The sequence below is a fragment of the Oncorhynchus keta genome, chromosome 4, assembly GCF_023373465.1.
Source record: "Oncorhynchus keta strain PuntledgeMale-10-30-2019 chromosome 4, Oket_V2, whole genome shotgun sequence".
Taxonomy (NCBI): Eukaryota; Metazoa; Chordata; class Actinopteri; order Salmoniformes; family Salmonidae; genus Oncorhynchus; species Oncorhynchus keta.
In genome coordinates, this window is record NC_068424.1 from 25872562 (window position 1) to 25891576 (window position 19015).

At 44.9% G+C, this 19015-nt stretch overlaps 1 protein-coding gene and 1 long non-coding RNA gene across 3 annotated transcripts in view; one reads left to right on the top strand and one right to left on the bottom strand.

Annotated features, from left to right (window-relative positions):
• Positions 1 to 2130: 2130 nt before the first annotated feature.
• Positions 2131 to 19015, bottom strand: part of LOC118371925 (uncharacterized) — an 82600-nt gene continuing 65715 nt past the window's right edge. For both annotated transcript variants that reach the window (XM_035757590.2, XM_035757582.2), the window contains exons 4-9: positions 18440 to 18567; positions 13900 to 13989; positions 9686 to 9821; positions 9105 to 9238; positions 8246 to 8451; positions 2131 to 6151 (exon numbers count right to left, since the gene is read on the bottom strand). In XM_035757590.2, coding sequence (XP_035613483.1) covers positions 5053 to 6151; positions 8246 to 8451; positions 9105 to 9238; positions 9686 to 9821; positions 13900 to 13989; positions 18440 to 18567 — 1793 coding nt within the window. In that variant the 3' untranslated portion in view covers positions 2131 to 5052. The remainder of the gene's footprint in view (positions 6152 to 8245; positions 8452 to 9104; positions 9239 to 9685; positions 9822 to 13899; positions 13990 to 18439; positions 18568 to 19015) is intronic.
• LOC127920810 (uncharacterized) lies at positions 9837 to 13893 on the top strand. Its single transcript, XR_008107484.1, has 3 exons — positions 9837 to 12848; positions 12902 to 13060; positions 13247 to 13893. It is a non-coding gene; the product is annotated as an uncharacterized LOC127920810 (long non-coding RNA).

A 19015-nucleotide genomic window follows, 5' to 3' on the forward strand; every position in this document is an offset into this window, starting at 1 on the left:
CCACAACATCAAAAAAAATATGTTACTCTATGTATGACTATACAGCACTGAATGAGAGCAAATTTGACTTCAAATTGTCTTTTGAATAGCTAGCAAAATGTGACGTTGACATTCATCATAAATATTAATAGTGGATTGTATCTGTGTGCTTCCAAGTTGATATTCCAAAATTCTTTGCGAAATCCTAATGCTATTTGTTTGCGTATGTAGGTCAAACAATTGACACAGTTCATTTTTCCAGAGTAAAAACAACTCTTTATAAGCTCTTGAAACAAATCAAACGCAACAATTTCATTCACATGAATTTCGTTTAAAGTTTTCTTGTCATCACACCTCCAAGGGTGTCCGTGCTCCAGGGTTTATGGGAATGTCCCGCCCTGAAGATTGCCACCGCAAACGTGTGTTTGAGTCTTGTGATAGCCGACATATGGTCAGCCATTCAAACAATAAATTGAGATAGACTCATTACGCTGGGCGTCGGCGCCTGCAAGTCTCTACACGAGAGTATCACCCTCTCTCATTCTCCCACTACACCAACATATTTTGCTAAAATAACACGTGACTGCAGACCTGCACGAGCGCTTATCCTTCTATCCCTCTTTGACTTTTGACCTGGAAGGTAATGACCCTTGTAGGACACACAAGGTTGTTATGGGGGAATTAGGGCGCAGATATAGCAAGATGGAAGGAAGAAGGTAATCCTCTTCTGAGGATTGGTTTTCCTCCTAAACCAATGAGGACAGCCCTCCAGCTGGCTAGTCGGCTTAGGGTCAATCATAGCATCACATGACCATTTTGTAAAGTACCCAGTCTACTGTGTCAGGTGCTGTCATATCCAGCTTTTCATTGGATCTTCAATTCAGACTTTGTCCTGTATTTCACACAGCGACAAGTAAAATATGAGTTGTATTGCACAGTTACAAAGTAGGTAAATGAGTTGTGTACAGACGATGAGACCAAGGGTCATTGCTATCCTATCCAAGCTCATTAGGTCTACCACATGGCACTGAGTCAGTTATATATATCTGATTCATTTTTAGCATTGATCTGAGGCTCGGTACAGCAAAGGTGTTGAGCTCTGACCCGTCCTGAACTACGTGTCAAACATATATAATTGGGGGCCCTTGTGATCTTTCCACTGGTGTGATTGCACTGCAGATAGTCAGTGAGAATGACTAAGCTAATGGTTGTTAATTGACATCACTGATTAGGATACTTTAAATCAAAAGTGACACATTTGCTAGCCTGTTTTGGACACGCACACGGAGGGATCCCATCTATCCATTATCATGTTGTTACTTGTATCTGCTCAAAGGTGTGGTGTTGAAATATACAGTACATGTCTGAGTTTTGTTATGTTTTTGGTCTTTTGAATCATAAGGTTAATCAAGGTTCTTGCCTCATTCCGAGCAGTGAGAACCCTCCTCCACTTGCCTGGCTCCCTATATCATATAATTTACTACAATGTGTCATGACATTAACGGTTTTGACTTAATATAGGAAGGTACAGTATTTCCCCTGTTTCCAGCTCTTCCCAGACTGTGGTAAGTGGTCCGTGTTCCATTCTCCTAGTCGTGCAAAGGAACTGTCACGTAGCATTTACACCGCATTCATCATAAAGTGGGCAGTGCTCCTGCATATCTGTTTTTCCTCTCATCTATTTCTAATGGAGAAAGACAATAAGACTGCAGTTTGAAATATGGCACTAAAGAGCTAGCTATTAATGCCAATAAACAATAGCATGATAATAAACTGCTGGCAAAAGGTTGCAATGTCCTTTTTGAGTTAAAAGACAGCCATGTCATCTAAAGAGAGCCTTTGCAGACCTTGGTACCATGATTTCTGTTTTAAAAAATGTGTTTCAATGAATTGTGCACAATATATTGCCATAATACCCCATATGTTTTGGTTTGACAACAGGAAAAGAGGAACCGGTATTCTGTCTTCCTTAAATATGCAGTCCAGGATCTCAAGCACAACAAATATGTAACATACCGTATGAATTGGATTTGTGACATATCATATGAATTGCAAAAAAATATATATATATTTTGTTTTGTTTTGCAGGATGTAACTTATCATAGGGAATGGATGATGTAGTACACAATTGGATGAACTAGTACACAAAGGTTCTGGAGCATCACTTTAAGAATTATTTTTTATTAGGTAATTCTTGTTTTTGAAAAACACTGAAAAATAACAACTTGCCACAAATACATACTTGCTGCCTTGCAGCTACGGAGTTAGCCAGAGATCTTAATTGTGTATTTACTTGTTTTATAAAAAAAATGCATTTTATTGTCCTTCGTGAAACAGCGCAAAGCCCCCAGATGTCTGGATTTAAATATACAATTCTGGCTAGACAATAAATATGAATCATTGGACATTTACTGAATTTAACACAAAAATAAAAGTCATTTTAAATCTCAAAGGTGAAGCTATTTACAATGTGCATGTCAACTCGACATCATGTCTAGGTAGGTATTGAATGAGTCAGTCCCAGTAGTGCATCAAAATCTTTACAGTAGCTTCATGTGTGAAATATTGAAAGAAAACATCATTTGTTTTGACTTTGTCAAAGACAAAGTTGTACTGTGGAGACTGAAGTTGACGTGTTTTGTTTTGTGTAGAGCAGAGCAACATGATTTTGTTCATAATTCATAAGAGCATGCATGGAAAGCAACTTAAACAGTTTTGAACACAGTTCCTTCTGGGATTACTTTACATGAGCGTGACCGTGTTTTAACCTCTGTTTAGTAGTTTGAATGATAGGACAATGAACTGCCAATTTACACAACATTCAGTAACTTGTGTGTCTTGTCAGGGTGGGACTGGAGGTGAATGTATTTTGTAGTAATAACAATGAAACCTAACAGGCAATAGTGACCATAGAGATCAATACATTATCTTTCTCTACAATAGTGACTAGAGCTGATTGAGTTGTGTGCATAGACGTATAAGAATAGGATTAAATCAAAGATTTGAAAACCATGCAATAAATTCCCTTTCTTGCAAAACTGGACACACTGGACACACACACTCAAACACACACATACACTGGGGCGGCAGGTAAACTAGTGGTTCGAGTGTTGGACTAGTAACCGAAAGGTTGCAGGATCGAATCCCCAAGCTGACAAGGTACAAATCTATTGTTCTGCCCCTGAACAAGGCAGTTAACCCACTGTTCCTAGGCCGTCAATGAAAATAAGAATTTGTTCTTAACTAACTTACCTAGTTAAATAAAGGTTAAAAAAAAGAAACACTTCATGACCAAAAGTATGTGGACACCTGCTCATTGACCATCTCATTCCAAATTCATTGCCATTAATATAGAGTTGATGTTGCTGCGGGGACTTGAATCCATTCAGCCACTAGAGCATTAGTGAGGTTGGGCACTGATGTTGGGCGATTAGGCTCGCAGGCGGTGTTACAACTCATCCCAAAGGTGTTGAATGGGGTTGAGGTTAGGGCTTTGTGCATGCAAGTTTTTCCACACCGATCTCGACAAACCATTTCTGTATGGACCTCGCTTTGTGCATGGGGGCATTATCATGCTGAAACAGGAAAGGGCCTGCCCCAAACCTGTTTCCACAAAGTTGGAAGCACAGAATCGTTTCGGATGTCATTGTATGCTAAAGCGTTAAGATTTCCCTTCACTGGAAGTAAGGGGACTAGCCCAAACCATGAAAAACAGCCACAGACCATTCTTCCTCCTCCACCAAACATTACAGTTGGAACTATGCATTGGGGCAGGTAGCGTTATCCTGGCATCTGCCAAACACAGATTCGTCCTCCGGACTGCTAGATGGTAAAGCGTGATTCAAAACTCCAGATAAGGCATTTCCACTGCTCCAGAGTCCAATGGCGGCGAGCTTTACACCACTCCAGCTAACACTTGGCATTGCACGTGGTGATCCTAGGCTTGTGTGCAGCTGCTCTGCCATGAACAGTTCTTGTGCTGACGTTGCTTCCAGAGGCCGTTTGGAACTCGGTAGTGAGTGTTGCAACCGAGGACAGACGATTTTTACGCTCTACCCACTTCAGCACCTGGTGGTCCCGTTCTGTGAGCTTGTGTGGCTTAACATTTCGCTAGACTCCCTGTCGAAATAAAGGTTGAATGAACATAAATAAAATAAACACAATTCTTTGTACTGTAATGAACAGGAGGGATCATCTGTAGAAGTAATCAGATGTCATTACAACTCTGACCTAAAACAGTTGGGGCTGCAAAAATGGTTTGATTTGAGATCTAATGTTTGACCATTATCTCCCTACTTCTCTTCCTAGTCAAATTTATGCCCTGCTAGAGCTGCTCTGATCAACTGTAAGTGCTGTTGTTATGAAGTTTCTCTAGCAGGGCAGAAATTGGACGAACTGAGTTGTTAGAAAGGTGGCACCCTATGACGGTGCAACATTGAAGGTCACGGAGCCCTTCAGTACGGCCATTCTACTGCCAAAGTTTGTCTATGGAGATTGCATGGCTGTGTGCTCGATTTTATACACCTGTCAGCAACGGGTGTGGCTGAAATAGCCGAATCCACAAATTCGAAGGGGTGTCCACATACTTTTGTGTATATATAGTGTATTCAGACTGATGCGTACCATATTCAAATGATCCTTCAATTGATTTAAAAAACCTGACTAAAAAGAGCATGCACAACCCTCTTTGGGTAAACCTTCTAGACAGGAAATAATTTCTTGAGGACAAATATTTACATACACTCACTGTAACATAATCCTGTATCACCCATATCACGAATGTGTACATTTTATACAGTTTACCATCACATTTTTAAACAGCCTACCAGAGAAGTCAGGTGGAGACAACACAAAACACAAACAGAAATGTGACTAGAAAATTTGCATCACTACATCAAAAGTGCTTCGGATAATAACTACAATTTCTTCCATTCATCAAAACAAAATCCAGGGGCAGGATCCCCCCCATACCTTTCTTTGATTGTCTCAACACTTTAAACCTGAGCCATATCCTGAATGTCTTCTGCCAATGTATTATGCTGGTGAATGAGGAAGTGTGGGATGGATGTATGTCTATTGCATATAAATATAGGGGTTGGCTTTGTGCTGCCCAGCGTTCATCACACAGTGTGGCATAACGTTCCTCTGAGAGTGCCCCATGGCGTGACTCATGTCGTTGCTGCTGCCGTCCGACCACGGGGGTGAGTCCATGGGTTCCCGCTTTATGGCATGGAGCAGTCCGTGACCTTTGAACTCGTAGCCCTGCTTGTAGTCCTGCTGCATGTAGCCCTTGTTGTGCTCCACAGGGCCGCTTGCATATACGTCCATGCAGTTGATGCTCTGGCTGCTACAGAGGGGGTCTGAGTGGGACAGCCTCTGGGGACTGAACTGGGACAGGTCCTTGTTAATCACACTCTTCAAGGGCCTGCCGCCCCCCACATTATTATAGTTCTGGAAGTGGCCGTTGTTGTAGGGTGGGCTGATGGGGCTGATACCGGCCTTGCCCCGCTGGCACGGCGAGTATTGCTCGTAGTAGTCCGCCTCCGACTTCATCTGAAGGCTGTTGTTGTCGCCGTAGCCGTTGCTGTAGCGACGGTCCACAGGCTCCCGGCACGTCCACGGACGGCCATAGGCGTCACAGCCGTTCTCCGAGTCAGAGTCCTGCTCCACCTTGATGGGCATCTCAGGCAGCAGGCGGCCATCGTAGCACTCGCCGTAGCCATTCTCGCTCTTCACCGCCTCTCCCAAGCAGTAGGGGTCCGAGCCGTCGGGGGTCTGGAGGCTCCCGTACATCTTGGGCACGTAGACCTCACTACCTCGCCCTCCTCCATGACACATGCTGGGGGACATGCGGTAAGGCTTACCGTAGTGGCCCGCCTTCCCGAGTCGATTCGAGGGGATGTAGCCGCCACTCTGCCCAGCCCGGACGGTCCCTGAGGCAGGCCGCATGGGCCACGGGGAGTCCGGGCCTGGGCCTTTGTGGTGGGGGACGCCGCCCATAGAGGTCTTGCAGTAGTTGAGGGGCTCGTCCTGGCCGTAGTAGCCCCCCTCTGACTTGTACTTGAGGCGCTGCTGGGACCCCCCGGGGCTGGTGCAGTTGAGGAGCAGCGGGTCCCCGCCATCCACCATTGCCACACTTCCAGCGTGCCTCCTGAAGTGCTCCTCTCTCTCACTGCAACATGGAGGAACAGGGGAGGAAGAGAGGTAGGGAGATAATGGTCATATATTAGATCTAAAATCAAACCATTTTTGCAGCCCCAACTGTTTTAGGTCAGAGTTGTAATGATCTGATTACTTCTACAGATCATCCCTCCTGTTCATTACAGTACAAATAATTGTGTTTATTTTATTTATATTCATGCAACATTTATTTCGACAGAGAGTCATGCATACACATCAACACACACCAATGTACACCATACACATCACTATATACACAGTAATATAAACATCAATACGAGATAATGATCGTATAGGGAACAAGACACTTTTTTTCTATGTCAACAAGAGAGGAATACAATTCTCCCATTTTATCCTGTCTCATCAGAACAGTGTGTGTGGATTATAATAATCGTATATTTCTCATGTCCTTTCAGCTATCCATTTTGTCCGTTCAAATAATCAAGTCAACAAAAACATTGACATCGAATTCTCAGAATAACAAAAACGAAGCCATATTTATTTCTGGGAATGATTTAATCTTTTCCAGGATCAAAACACAGGCAGGCAGATTATATAACTCCCTGCCAAAGCTGGGGATCAGTTAGCCTAGAGAACTACGTTATCTTCCTTCCCTTCCCTACAAATTGTCTTTCAATGCCCTCAGCGATAAATAGATACATGTTGAGTTCTTAAGACCCCGACTGTGGTTCAATGACACTTTCTGGGCTAAAGTCTGTGCATCATGTTGAGGCTAGGCCTACAGAGACCAAAACCTATTGAATGTCTCTTTAGTGAACTCTGCTGGTGAGAGCATGACCCATTCTGTCATTTTTCAACACCACAAAGAATATCTCTCCTTCTCTGTCGCTCTCCCTCAACTCATCATTCAATTCTGTCATTTAGCTGGTTTTGGCAGAGGGTAAAAGACTGTGGAGACACTGAGGTCGTGGAGGAGACCAAGGTCGTGGAGGAGACACTGAGGTCATGGAGGAGACCAAGGCCGTGGAGGAGACACTGAGGTCGCTTCATAACAGCTTTAACTAGAATTAATGGGAAGCTCTTTTGACGTATGATCGTCAATTCCCCTCAGAAGCAAGGATTGCCCCCTCTTGCCAAGGTATGCTTCAGGTTTATAAAGTGTGCAGACTTGTGTCTTACATCAGGATAACTTAGTATCAGAGTCGGTCAAATCCCTAACGCTTAAGTAATGTGTATTGGACTTATACTCTGAACAAGCGTTGTGTCACGAAACATCATGGTTCTATGGTAGAACCACCTCTGTTGGAGAGTGAAAAGAGGATACTATTTGGGAGATATTGCACATTATTCATAATGAACACAAGAGGGGGTGGTAGGGCCCTAGCTGACTACTACTGAGTGTGCCCTCCAACTCAACTTTTACCCTCAAAGCCAGGTTTCCTCCCTAATGATCCATGAAGCACAGGCCCACGTCCAAAAACAGAAAATCCATTTGTTGTCTTAATTGAGTATTGTGAGCCATCCAAAGCTCATTTTAGTGTGTGTGCGTGTTTGTGTTTGGGGGGGTGGAAAGAGAAAGAAGCCAGCTTCTGTGTGAAGCTATTGTTCTTGATGTCACAGGTTGTTTCTGATTGGTCTAGGCGAACAGGGGGTTGTGCCCAATACTTGGTTAGCAAGGCAGCCTTTGCCCTTGGTGACCCAGATCTGTCCAGTTAATGTGCTGGGCCTAGCTTAGCCTGGCTCATTGGCTGACCTTGCACCTTTCTCACTCCAAACACTTGGACTGTGCCAACTCTGTCCCAAATCTAACTATTCGGACCACACTGAAGTTGCTGTTCAAAGAAGTTGCTGTTCAAAGAAATTAAAGAATGGTCTGAGAATGGTTGGTCTGCAGATAAGGCAAAACTAGACTGACTGATCCATGCTCCAAGGAGTTCCATCTCCCATCAGTAAACATTTAAGTTAGTAGTAACCTTATAAGGCATGACATAGCCCTGATCATCAACAAAAAATGGGAGTTTGAAATAATATCACTTGAAGCCTAGAAAGTGAGTACATTTACAAGTATAGTCAGTGTAAGCCTATATGATGATGTCAGAGTCTAGCTGTGTCCTTCCGTCCTTACCCATGATCGAGTGCAGGGATGATGCCCCCTCCGCTCTTCTGCTTGCCCCTCATCATCATGCCCTTCATCTTCATCTCTGTGATGGAGGGCAGCAGAAGAGGCACAGCCACACAGAACAGGGACAGCTGGGGGGGTAGCAGGGCCCCCGAACCCGACTTCTTCTTCTGTCCCTGGAGGAACTTCAGCCGCCCCTGGAACTGCATGGTCTAACAGAGGGAGGCAAGGTTAGAGCGCACACACTTTGAGGTGGAGTGTTTAGCACCCAAAATAGGTAGAAAGAGCATATTCTTGTTGAGAACTTGTTGTTTGCCAGATGCTATTTAGGACACTATAATTTGAAGCACTATTATGGTATGCTATTAATGAATTATGGCTGACAACTTGTCTGATCTCAGCACTTCTGGTAATGAAGATAAAATGAAAAAAAGTCTCGATGCAAGCCAAGTTTATTCAGTCACAACAGCCTAGAGAAATAACAGAACGACCAAAGCTGTCTTTGCCTGTCATCGAAATGGACCCGTTGACAGGAGGATCTCTGTTGACCTTCCCTACAGTGTTCAAATCAAGGCCAACTTCAAGCCCCATCCGTTTCCATTGACAGATCCAAACCTCCAAACCACTCTGGTCAGAACTATGGAAGGTGGACCAATGGCTGTAAATACATCTGTGTCCAAGCACCAAATCTTCTGGCCTGCTATGACCGGGATATGGGAACATTCTATGTATACCTACACTCAAGCTACAATTTCAGCAAACATGACACCAAATGGGAGATCTTTCTTTGGTAAGTACATCCCCGTTAGTTCGCAATAGAGGCATCATGGCTGGGTGGGTTCTCTGGATGGGTTTGTCCACTCACCAAAAAGCCAGAGGTGCTGTCCAGCAGGCAGCGTACACGGGAGATGAAACAGCGGTTGAGGAAGGAAGAGAACTCAGGAGCAACTCCCCCCGCCTCCTGAGAATGGAACAGGCTGCTCACCACAAAGTCTTCTCCTATAAAAACAAATAAACTAACATTCACTATATTGACGTTTTTTCCAGTTTCTTACGGTAGACAAGCTTTAAAAGACTTACAGTGTTGGTAAACAATTGCAGAGTCTATTGTGTTAGAGATGGGCCTTCATACTTCTCACACACACCTTATCCCTGTGGTGGAGAGGTGGCATTGGAATGAGGTGTGTTTGTGAGAAATACGAAGGCCTATCTGACATAATCGAGCAGTCTGGGACTTTCCGCCCATACATTGACCATTAATCACAGTCTGGTTAGTGGATGTGAATAGAGTTAACAGCACAGTTAACAGTCCAGTCTTGCTGTTTGCTGAATCAGTGCTCCTCATTTCTGCTCGCTCACTCCCACTGTTGCTAGCCAGAGGGCCTCCCTCCACTAAAACCCTGTGACCTTTCCTACCCATACTGTTCCTGGTAATTATATACACACCAGTTTCTGTGGCTGAATGGTGGTCCTGGGATGAGCCGTGCTGGCTGGGGTTCATGGCCCAGTGGAGTTGTCTTCTGAACTCCTGCCGGTCATCTACATGGATATAATCAAAGACGTTCTGGTGCATCACGTCCGTCTGGATGGAGGGAGAGATCGAGACAATTACACATGAAGGCCCCAGAACTGTTAGCCATTACTCCCACCCATAACCCAGAGACCTCGACACTTAACCTCTGCCATGGTTCACTTGATTGGCCCAACGGCCTCACACGCAGAGGGTTCTGGAGGTGACACCAAAAGACCCAAATAGTTCTGTTATGGGTCTGGCTAATGGGCTGATAATCTGTCTGTCTGTTGCTAAGATTTGGATTGGTGTGATTTTGTAAGAGTTTCACAGGACATTTTGTGGTTGGAATAACTTATGAATAACTTGGAATCAAAAATATATGACTAAAGTATGACATTACAGTGAATGACTTTACACAACTTGAGCTAAATCATGTATTCAGAACAATATCCACAACAGCTCTGAAAAAGTGGCATATTTACTGGAAGATTCTCTGAGATCAACTGGTTGTTGTTGCCAATATGTTAAAACAATTTTGTGTGCTTCTGCTGAAATTCCACAAGGAATTCTTCCACTAAACTACACAACGGGCAACATTTACAGTGGCTCTCCAATGTCACTGAGCCACGGGGCCAGCGAGGGCAAGTCCTGTTTGTCAAACATCGCGTGACACCAGCTCCTGAAGAGCAGCCCAGCCCAGCCCTGCTGAAAACCCCCTTACAACCCAACCCAGCCCGCACTTGTAATGCCTCTTTCTTTCCAGCAATAGCTGTGCTTTCTGTCAGGGAAATGACAGATCCCCACTGAAATATTCAACCTTCCCCCCATAATTTCCACATTGGAGGCACGCAAGCTTTTTTGAACATTTGCCTTGCAAAACAATTCTTCCCACCGAAGCACATGGCAAGCGCCGCCACAGTTCCCACCGGCAGACAGATCGGGTGTCTATTGTGTGAGATTCTCTTGTAAAAAAAGAATAAGTGATATTTTCCCTGGCCCTCGCGTCTTGATCTTCAAAAGCGTAATTACAACGGAACAAATAGGCTCAAAGCGACAATGCTGTTTTTGCACCATTTCAGTGCTTTCTTGTGGTGTCGTCCCTAAAAACAGTCCTATATTTGTCTTCAGTGCTGCCTATTAGTGTGTCTGTCTTCTTTATGGCTTCTTAATTATGGATGCCTGGAATGTTTTGTCAAGGTTTAAGTGGTATTATCAGAGCTTTCTCACAATCACACCCAACTTGACAGTTAGAAAGCCATGAATTAAATATTCAACTAGAGTATCTCTTTGTGTACATGTATGATATACACTCTATATACAAAAGTATGTGGACACCCCTTCAAATGAGCATATTTGGTTATTTCAGCCACACCTGTTGCTGACAGGTATCTACAAATCTAGCACGCCGCCATGCAATCTCCATAGACAAACATTGGCAGTAGAATGGCCTTACTGAAGAACTCAGTGACTTTCAACGTGGCACCGTCATTGGATGCCACCTTCCCAACAAATCCGTTCGTCAAATTTCTGCCCTGCTAGAGGGGCCCCGGTCAACTGTAAGTGCTGTTATTGAGAAGTGGAAACGTCTAGGAGCAGCAATGGCTGAGGCTAAATGGTAAGCCACACAAGCTCACAGAATGGGAGTGTTGAAGCGCGTAGCGGGTGAAAATTGTCTGTCCTTGTTTCCAAACTGCCTCTGCGAGCAAAGTCAGCACAAGAACTGTTTGTTGGGAGATTCATGAAATGGGTTCCCATGGCCGAGCAGCCACACACAAGCCTAAGATCACCATGTGCAATGCCAAGCGTCGGCTGGAGTGGTGTAAAGTTCGCCACCATTGGACTCTGGAGCAGTGGAAACTCGTTCTTTGGAGTGATGAATCACACTTCACCATCAGGCAGTCCGACGGACGAATCTGGGTTTGGTGGATGCCAAGAGAACGCAGCAAAGGGGGACCAACTCCATTTAATGCCCATGATTTTGGAATGAGACGTTCGACGAGCAGGAGTCCACATACTTTTGGTCATATTATGAGTTTAAGTTTGTTTTGTATTAGAAAATTGAGCAGACTTCATATTTTTTTAAAGGAAAACAATTATCTATACGGAGTGATCTACACACACAAGTGTGTGTGTTGGTTTGGACAACTTATGAGCTACTGTGAAATGTAAAACTTCTGTGTTGGATGTTTTTTCTAACACAGTTATATGTCAGACCATGCAACATCCTTCTGTAGGTGGCACTGACACTAAATGTCAGGACTAAACACTGTCACAGCAACCTTATCTTTCACACCACTTGTGAAATATAATTTGTGAAATATAATTTTCATCTTCCCCAATCCTCTACAGAATTTAGGGACAATGACACAAAGCCATTTGAACCGGACAGAGGTTTGATTTTGTCTGTAAACGCGGTTGTGTCATGAACCGAGCACTCACAGCTCCGGAGTGACATGCGGCTAAAGTCTCTGGCACGCAGCAAGGCACCACTTTCAGACCACTTCAGTTTTCATTCCATTTGAATGACGCTGTTATTGCATCCGACTCCTTGTAAGGCAAGTGCAGGCACTCTTGCAGAATAATCTCCCGCGCTCAAATGGCTGCCTTGTCTGGGGAGCTGGGGGCGCTGCTAATAGTGTTAAAGCACTTTATCCATGACTGTGAGGGGAAATGATTTAAGTAGGGGAGGACAGGCATACCCAGTTGATAACATCAATAATTAACGTCGCGGAGGAAGTCGGAGAAGCTGGAGTTCGCGTCGTCTTATGCCTGCCCGTCCCGGTCACTACCTCCTGACCGCCTCAGAACCTTTCTCTCTCTCTCTCTCTCTCTGAAGAGCCTGTGGTGCTGCTGAGTTGACCTCCCTGTCACCTCTTCCCTCTGGTGAAGGGTTCAGGGAGTTCTTTACACCCCACCAAATAATGTAACAGACCAACATAGAGAGGGATGGAGAGATGGGGCAAAGAGAAGGGAAGAGAGAGGCTAAGAGAGGTCAGGGGATGGAGAGAGGGGCAAAGAGAAGGGAAGAGAGAGGCTAAGAGAGGTCAGGGGATGGAGAGATGGGGCAAAGAGAAGGGAAGAGAGAGGCTAAGAGAGGTCAGGGAATGGAGAGATGGGGCAAAGAGAAGGGAAGAGAGAGGCTAAGAGAGGTCAGGGGATGGAGAGATGGGGCAAAGAGAAGGGAAGAGAGAGGCTAAGAGAGGTCAGGGAATGGAGAGATGGGGCAAAGAGAAGGGAAGAGAGAGGCTAAGAGAGGTCAGGGAATGGAGAGATGGGGCAAAGAGAAGGGAAGAGAGAGGCTAAGAGAGGTCAGGGGATGGAGAGATGGGGCAAAGAGAAGGGAAGAGAGAGGCAAAGAGAGGTCAGAGGATGGGAGATGGAGAGATGGGGCAAAGAGAGATGGGGCAAAGGAAGGGAAGAGAGAGGCTAAGAGAGGTCAGGGAATGGGGATGGAGAGATGGGGCAAAGAGAAGGGAAGAGAGAGGCTAAGAGAGGTCAGGGGATGGAGAGATGGGGCAAAGAGAAGGGAAGAGAGAGGCTAAGAGAGGTCAGGGGATGGAGAGATGGGGCAAAGAGAAGGGAAGAGAGAGGTCAGGGGATGGAGAGATGGGGCAAAGAGAAGGGAAGAGAGAGGTCAGGGGATGGAGAGATGGGGCAAAGAGAAGGGAAGAGAGAGGTCAGGGGATGGAGAGATGGGGCAAAGAGAAGGGAAGAGAGAGGTCAGGGGATGGAGAGATGGGGCAAAGAGAAGGGAAGAGAGAGGTCAGGGGATGGAGAGATGGGGCAAAGAGAAGGGAAGAGAGAGGTCAGGGGATGGAAAGCCAAGAGAGTGGCAGGGTAAACTAGGCCTTTGACTGACACCTCAACATTTTGAACTGTTGTGACTGTATCCTTTATGTGTCTGCTGCTGCGGCCGGCTCCCATTGGGACAACAGTTTCTACCAGGCCATGGCCCCTGTCTCAACTCACAACTTTCTTGGGGCTCTCTCAATGTGCAGAGTACATACACAGTCCAGCTACTCCAGTTATCCTGGTAAATGTCAGCAGAAATACCTTTAAATTAACGTCTGTTATTTGTTACCAACATGCCCTGGAAGACCATAGAAAATATTCAATTAATATAAAAAATCTTAACAATGAGACGTACCTGATGGAAGCCCAAGTAGTCGACGATGGTGGAGGAGGCATAGAAGACCATTCCATCGCTGCTCACCACCAGCGCAAAGCCAGTCAGGGACTAGAGGGGGAAAAAGAGAGACAAAGGTTAGTTTGCATGAATCCTGATAGCGGCACTTGGCTTTGGAGCGTGGCTCATCTCGTTTGGGTTATTGGCAATTTAATATCACAGATATGAGGGTGAGTTTTTACATTTCCTGACTGTGTTTGTCTTCCAAAAGCCCTCCCAAGGAACACCCAAAAGATGACAACACCGAGCAACTCCATCACAGAGGTTTTTCAATCGACTGCCCTCATTTTGAAAGTATTCATTAAATGGGATTCATACAACTCATTCACAACAGGCTGTCCACAACTGAGGTGGGAGGGAGGGCGGTGGAAGTGGAGGAGTCGGTTCCCCAAACTGTAATTTATGAACTTCCCAGTGTTTGTACTGGGTCCAAGTCTCCGGCGATCGCGTGACTGGCGCTGTGCTCCTGCCAGAACCTGTCACCTCCAGTTTACTGTGAGCAACACCAGGTCAGCCCAGGCTGCTACACTGCTCCAGTCCTGGCTAACACAGGCTAGCACTGGGACTACTACAGCTGCTGTTTGGCTATGTATTGATCTATTTTCAATGCTGATGTATGTTTGGGGTGTGTGTGTGTACATTCCATGATGGATAAGGGGTGGTCTGGTCTGGTGTGGTAGCTGTCTGTGGGCTGAGGTTTATGTTTGCCCTCTGAGGCTGCCCCGTTCATACAGAGAGTGGCAGAACACAACATACACAGCCACTGGTCCTTCTGTTTCCTCAACCTCAAACTTACAACACGCCTCAGACTTCAATAGGCTTCTGTTCTTTGTCACCTTCTTTCTCACCATTATTTGGCTCATGTCCTAATTCCCCAGTGCTCCCTCATTTTGAGTGACAGACATATTTAACCGCTTTACTGAAAAGCTAATCCCAGGGCCGTGTGTCTGGTGGTGTAACTTCAAAATGGCCGTCACATTATCTTAGTGAATGAGTTGTGATGACTTGCATGATGCTTTAGGACTACGGATCAATTAACTCATTTAGAAGGGGAACGTCTGGAAGACGACAAAGAACAAGAAAGAGAAGATCTATGAGACAATGCAAGAAATGTATCTGAAATAATGTAGCTTCTACCTTAACCTACTAACACCCTTGACACCTGGGTCAATGTAAACTTTTTCTAATTTGACGATACAACAATTTGACAGTGTGTTTGATTTTGTGTGTAGATAAATATGTTGACCACAAAAACCATTGCAATTACTTAAAGGACTTTGGCAATAAAGCCCTTTACCTACTTCCCCAGATTCAGATGAACTTGTGGACACCATTTTTATATCTCAGTGTGCAGTTTAAAGGAAGTTGCTAACCAGCTTTAGTGCAATTGCTAACAAGCGCTATCACAATGACTGGTAGTCTATGGTAACTGCTAATACGCTAGTAGATACCACAGACTTCCAGTAATTGAGCTAATGCTAATAATAATAATAATAATAATATGCCATTTAGCAGACGCTTTTATCCAAAGCGACTTACAGTCATGTGTGCATACATTCTACGTATGGGTGGTCCCGGGAATCGAACCCACTACCCTGGCGTTATAAGCGCCATGCTCTACCAACTGAGCTACAGAAGGACCACATTAGGACCACTAATGCTAGTTAGCATTGGCTCACAAAACGATCTCTAACTTCCTTCATACTGGATGCAGAAACATAAAAATGGTATCCATTAGTTCATCTGACTCTGGAAGTAGATAAAATGCTTCCTTGACAACATCCCGAAGTATCACTTTAAATATAATAAAGTTTATTAAATTAAATTCACTACTGATCCTCCAGGTTGAAAACAATAACAAAACCATGTTCATAGATTACAGGGAGACACAAAGAAAATCCACCCTGGTAATTGCCAACTGATGTATGACATGTCTCTCTATCACTACTGAGCCTTCCCAGATCCTTATATGGTGAGCTCACTTCACTGGCATGCCATTTAATCCCCTGTTTATACACTCACTGCTAATGCACTAATGTATACAGGTACAGCTCTGAGACGTGTGTATGTTTACGTGCATGGATCTCTTAAGTTTGTGTGCATGAGTGTGCTGTGTGCTGCGTGCTGTGTGCTGTGTGTGTGTGTGTGTGTGTGTGTGTGTGTGTGTGTGTGTGTGTGTGTGTGTGTGTGTGTGTGTGTGTGTGTGTGTGTGTGTGTGTGTGCGTGCGCGCGTGCGTGCGTGCGTGCGTGCGTGCGTGCGTGCGTGCGTGTGTGTATATATATATATAGATAGTTAGAGGCTCCTCTCCCCTCTGTGTGTAGCATTGTGGATGAAGACAGTGTTTGACAGGTTTAAACTGCACACTCCTGCAACAGTCAGGGGGGTTGCTGACCTAGTAAATGCACTCCCCTTCCCCCAGCAGCCAAGCATGGTGTAACCAAGCACTGCTCAGCAAAAACAGCAGGCCTGTGCGTGATAAGCCACTCTGGCATTCCGGCACGAAATCTATTATCGTTCTTTGACGCAGGTGTATGTGGGTGGGGTGTGGGGGGGTGTTACTGGATATAGGAAATGGTTTGTGTATTAGTAAATGTTTATTACAATTCACAATGAAGATGTAGATCCGGTATCACTTTCTTTGATTCCTAATGTGGTTTCACCGGTGCTCAGTAGGACTTGCTAAAAGAATTCATAGCACTATAACAGTCCAATACATACGTGCTGGTTTAGACAGAGCTGTCACTGTGTTCATGATGCTGCAGCACTCTAGCCAACCCCTTCAGATATGATATGTTCTCTCTTAGCCAGATGCCACTGAATCACACTATCAATACTATCCCCTGGTTGGAATTCTCTCTCTTTATCTCTACCATTTGTTTTCACAAAGCGAGAAGGGGAGCATTTTAAAATCACTGCTTCCCAGCATTTATTTTTCTCCCGGTTCATGGAATTCCGATAGCATTAAGTAATGGAAACTTGCACCTGCTCCTGGCCCGGACAAGAAAACATTTCAAATTCAAAGTCGAAAGACCCTCATGGGTCCTATAAACGAGGTGGAAGGTTAAAAGCTTTGACTTACAACTCTTAAGAGGCAGTTTGCACGCATTACCAAAAATACGCTCACTACATTTGGACACGGCAGAGGACTGCGCTGAGGGAGAGAGAGAGAGGGAGGGAGGGGGGTGGAGGGGTGACATGCCTTTGTTTCCACACATTTGATAGGTTTCCTCCTCTCTCACATTGTCACCGTGAGATCAAAGCAACAGTGCCAGGGTCACGGTGAAAAAGAGCTGTTCCTAGTGTTTTGAGTCATCTGCGGCAGCCGGCAGGGAGAGAGAGGGGAAACTCACTGGCATCCTCTCGCTGCCCCAGGGGAGCCCGTCGCCACAGCAACGGCAACCACCGTGAAGCTAGTCATTTCTGGAGTCACGCAATGAAAGGCGACACATTATTGCCACAGTCAATCGACTCTGTTTATAACCTGTGTTGTGACAGCCCGACACTTTAACTGAAGCCTCACTGGGCTCTTCTCTCTGTGTGTGTGTATGTGTGTGTGTGTGTGTGTGTGTGTGTGTATGTGTGTGTGTGTGTGTGGGGGGTCAGGAATAGTGTTATAACCCTTTGTTTAATAAACACTAATTAGCACATTGAATGCCTAATTAAATCACAAACAATGATCTGAGCACACTGTTCACGTGTGTATTATAGCTCAGGACTAGCTCCAGTTGAGCTGGGCCTCTCACGAACATACTGTTGTTCACATTCATCAGCCATGCACCTGTTTGGCTGGTATGGAGTCAGTCACTTCATAATGCAGTGGTACAGACACTTTAACAACATCTCATATTTTGCAGGACTACTCTTCAATCTTGCACCTCCTCTCTCCTCTTATGCTCTCATTTTAGCACCAGTGACTGACATTTCTCTCAGTGCATTTTCAGCAAGTTAACATTTATTGTCATGAATCTTGCACTGGAGGCAGAACTGAGTGATTTCCGCTAGATGGGCCAGTCAAAATTGGTTATTGTACAAATTCGTGAAAACAAAAATGTGCTTTTTGGCCTTAATTTAAGGTTAGGATTAGGCATTAGGTTTAGCAGTGTGGTTAAGGTTAGGTTTAAAATCCAATTTTATGACTGTGGCTGTGCCAGCTAGTGACCACCAATGCTGCCTCCAGAATAAGATTCATGGTGAAAAATACTAACCTGCCCATTTCCATGGCTCTGGGTTTTAAAGTCAGTTTCCTGTCAGCAACCCAGCAGGGGGGCAACTGGTATCTGGTATCTATTGGAGCTAAACTGCACTTATCCATTCCCTCCCTATCCACCATCCCCACGTCCGTCATATTAGATCACTCCAGCGGAGATCAGAGCATGGGCAACAGCCCTCCCTTCCCTGCCCCTCACCCCTCGCTGTTGTGTCACTGTTGTGACAGGTACACTCTCTAACCATGACAACACACACACACACTTACACACACATACACGTTTGGCTGCTTACCTCCAGAAGGAGCCCACTCTCTGTTACGCTGTTGCCCATAGCCATAGGCAGGCTGTCTTTTCTGGGCTCGGGGAGGGGGTTGGTGGATGGACTGATATGTTTTCTGTTGGACGGCTTCTCATGAGTCACTGGAAAATATGAGATAGGAAAAACTCAGAAATGGAGAGTCCCCACATAATATAAGAGTTACAAAGTGTCTATTCTCTATGACTTGACCTTAACTTGTTCTTAGTTAGTGGTGGACAAATTCAAGCGATTTGCCCAAGATTTTTTTTATCAACTAGCTTTATCAGTATGGAAATCCATGTCAACATCGATACATACAATTGTGTTGTATGGGAGAGAAGAAAGGTAAATCATTAACATGTCTTAGGCATAACCCGACACAACATATTCCCAGTTAAATACAAGTATTAAGCAGTGAGGATGGGGTATTTAAGAAGAGCAACGTTTACGGGATTCCCCAGACACGTTTCCACCACATGGCTCACTCTTTACTTTGGAAAAACCTCACAAAATGGCATTTTCTGAACTGATTGGCACGAAACAGTGTGCACACACCGGATTTGAACATTT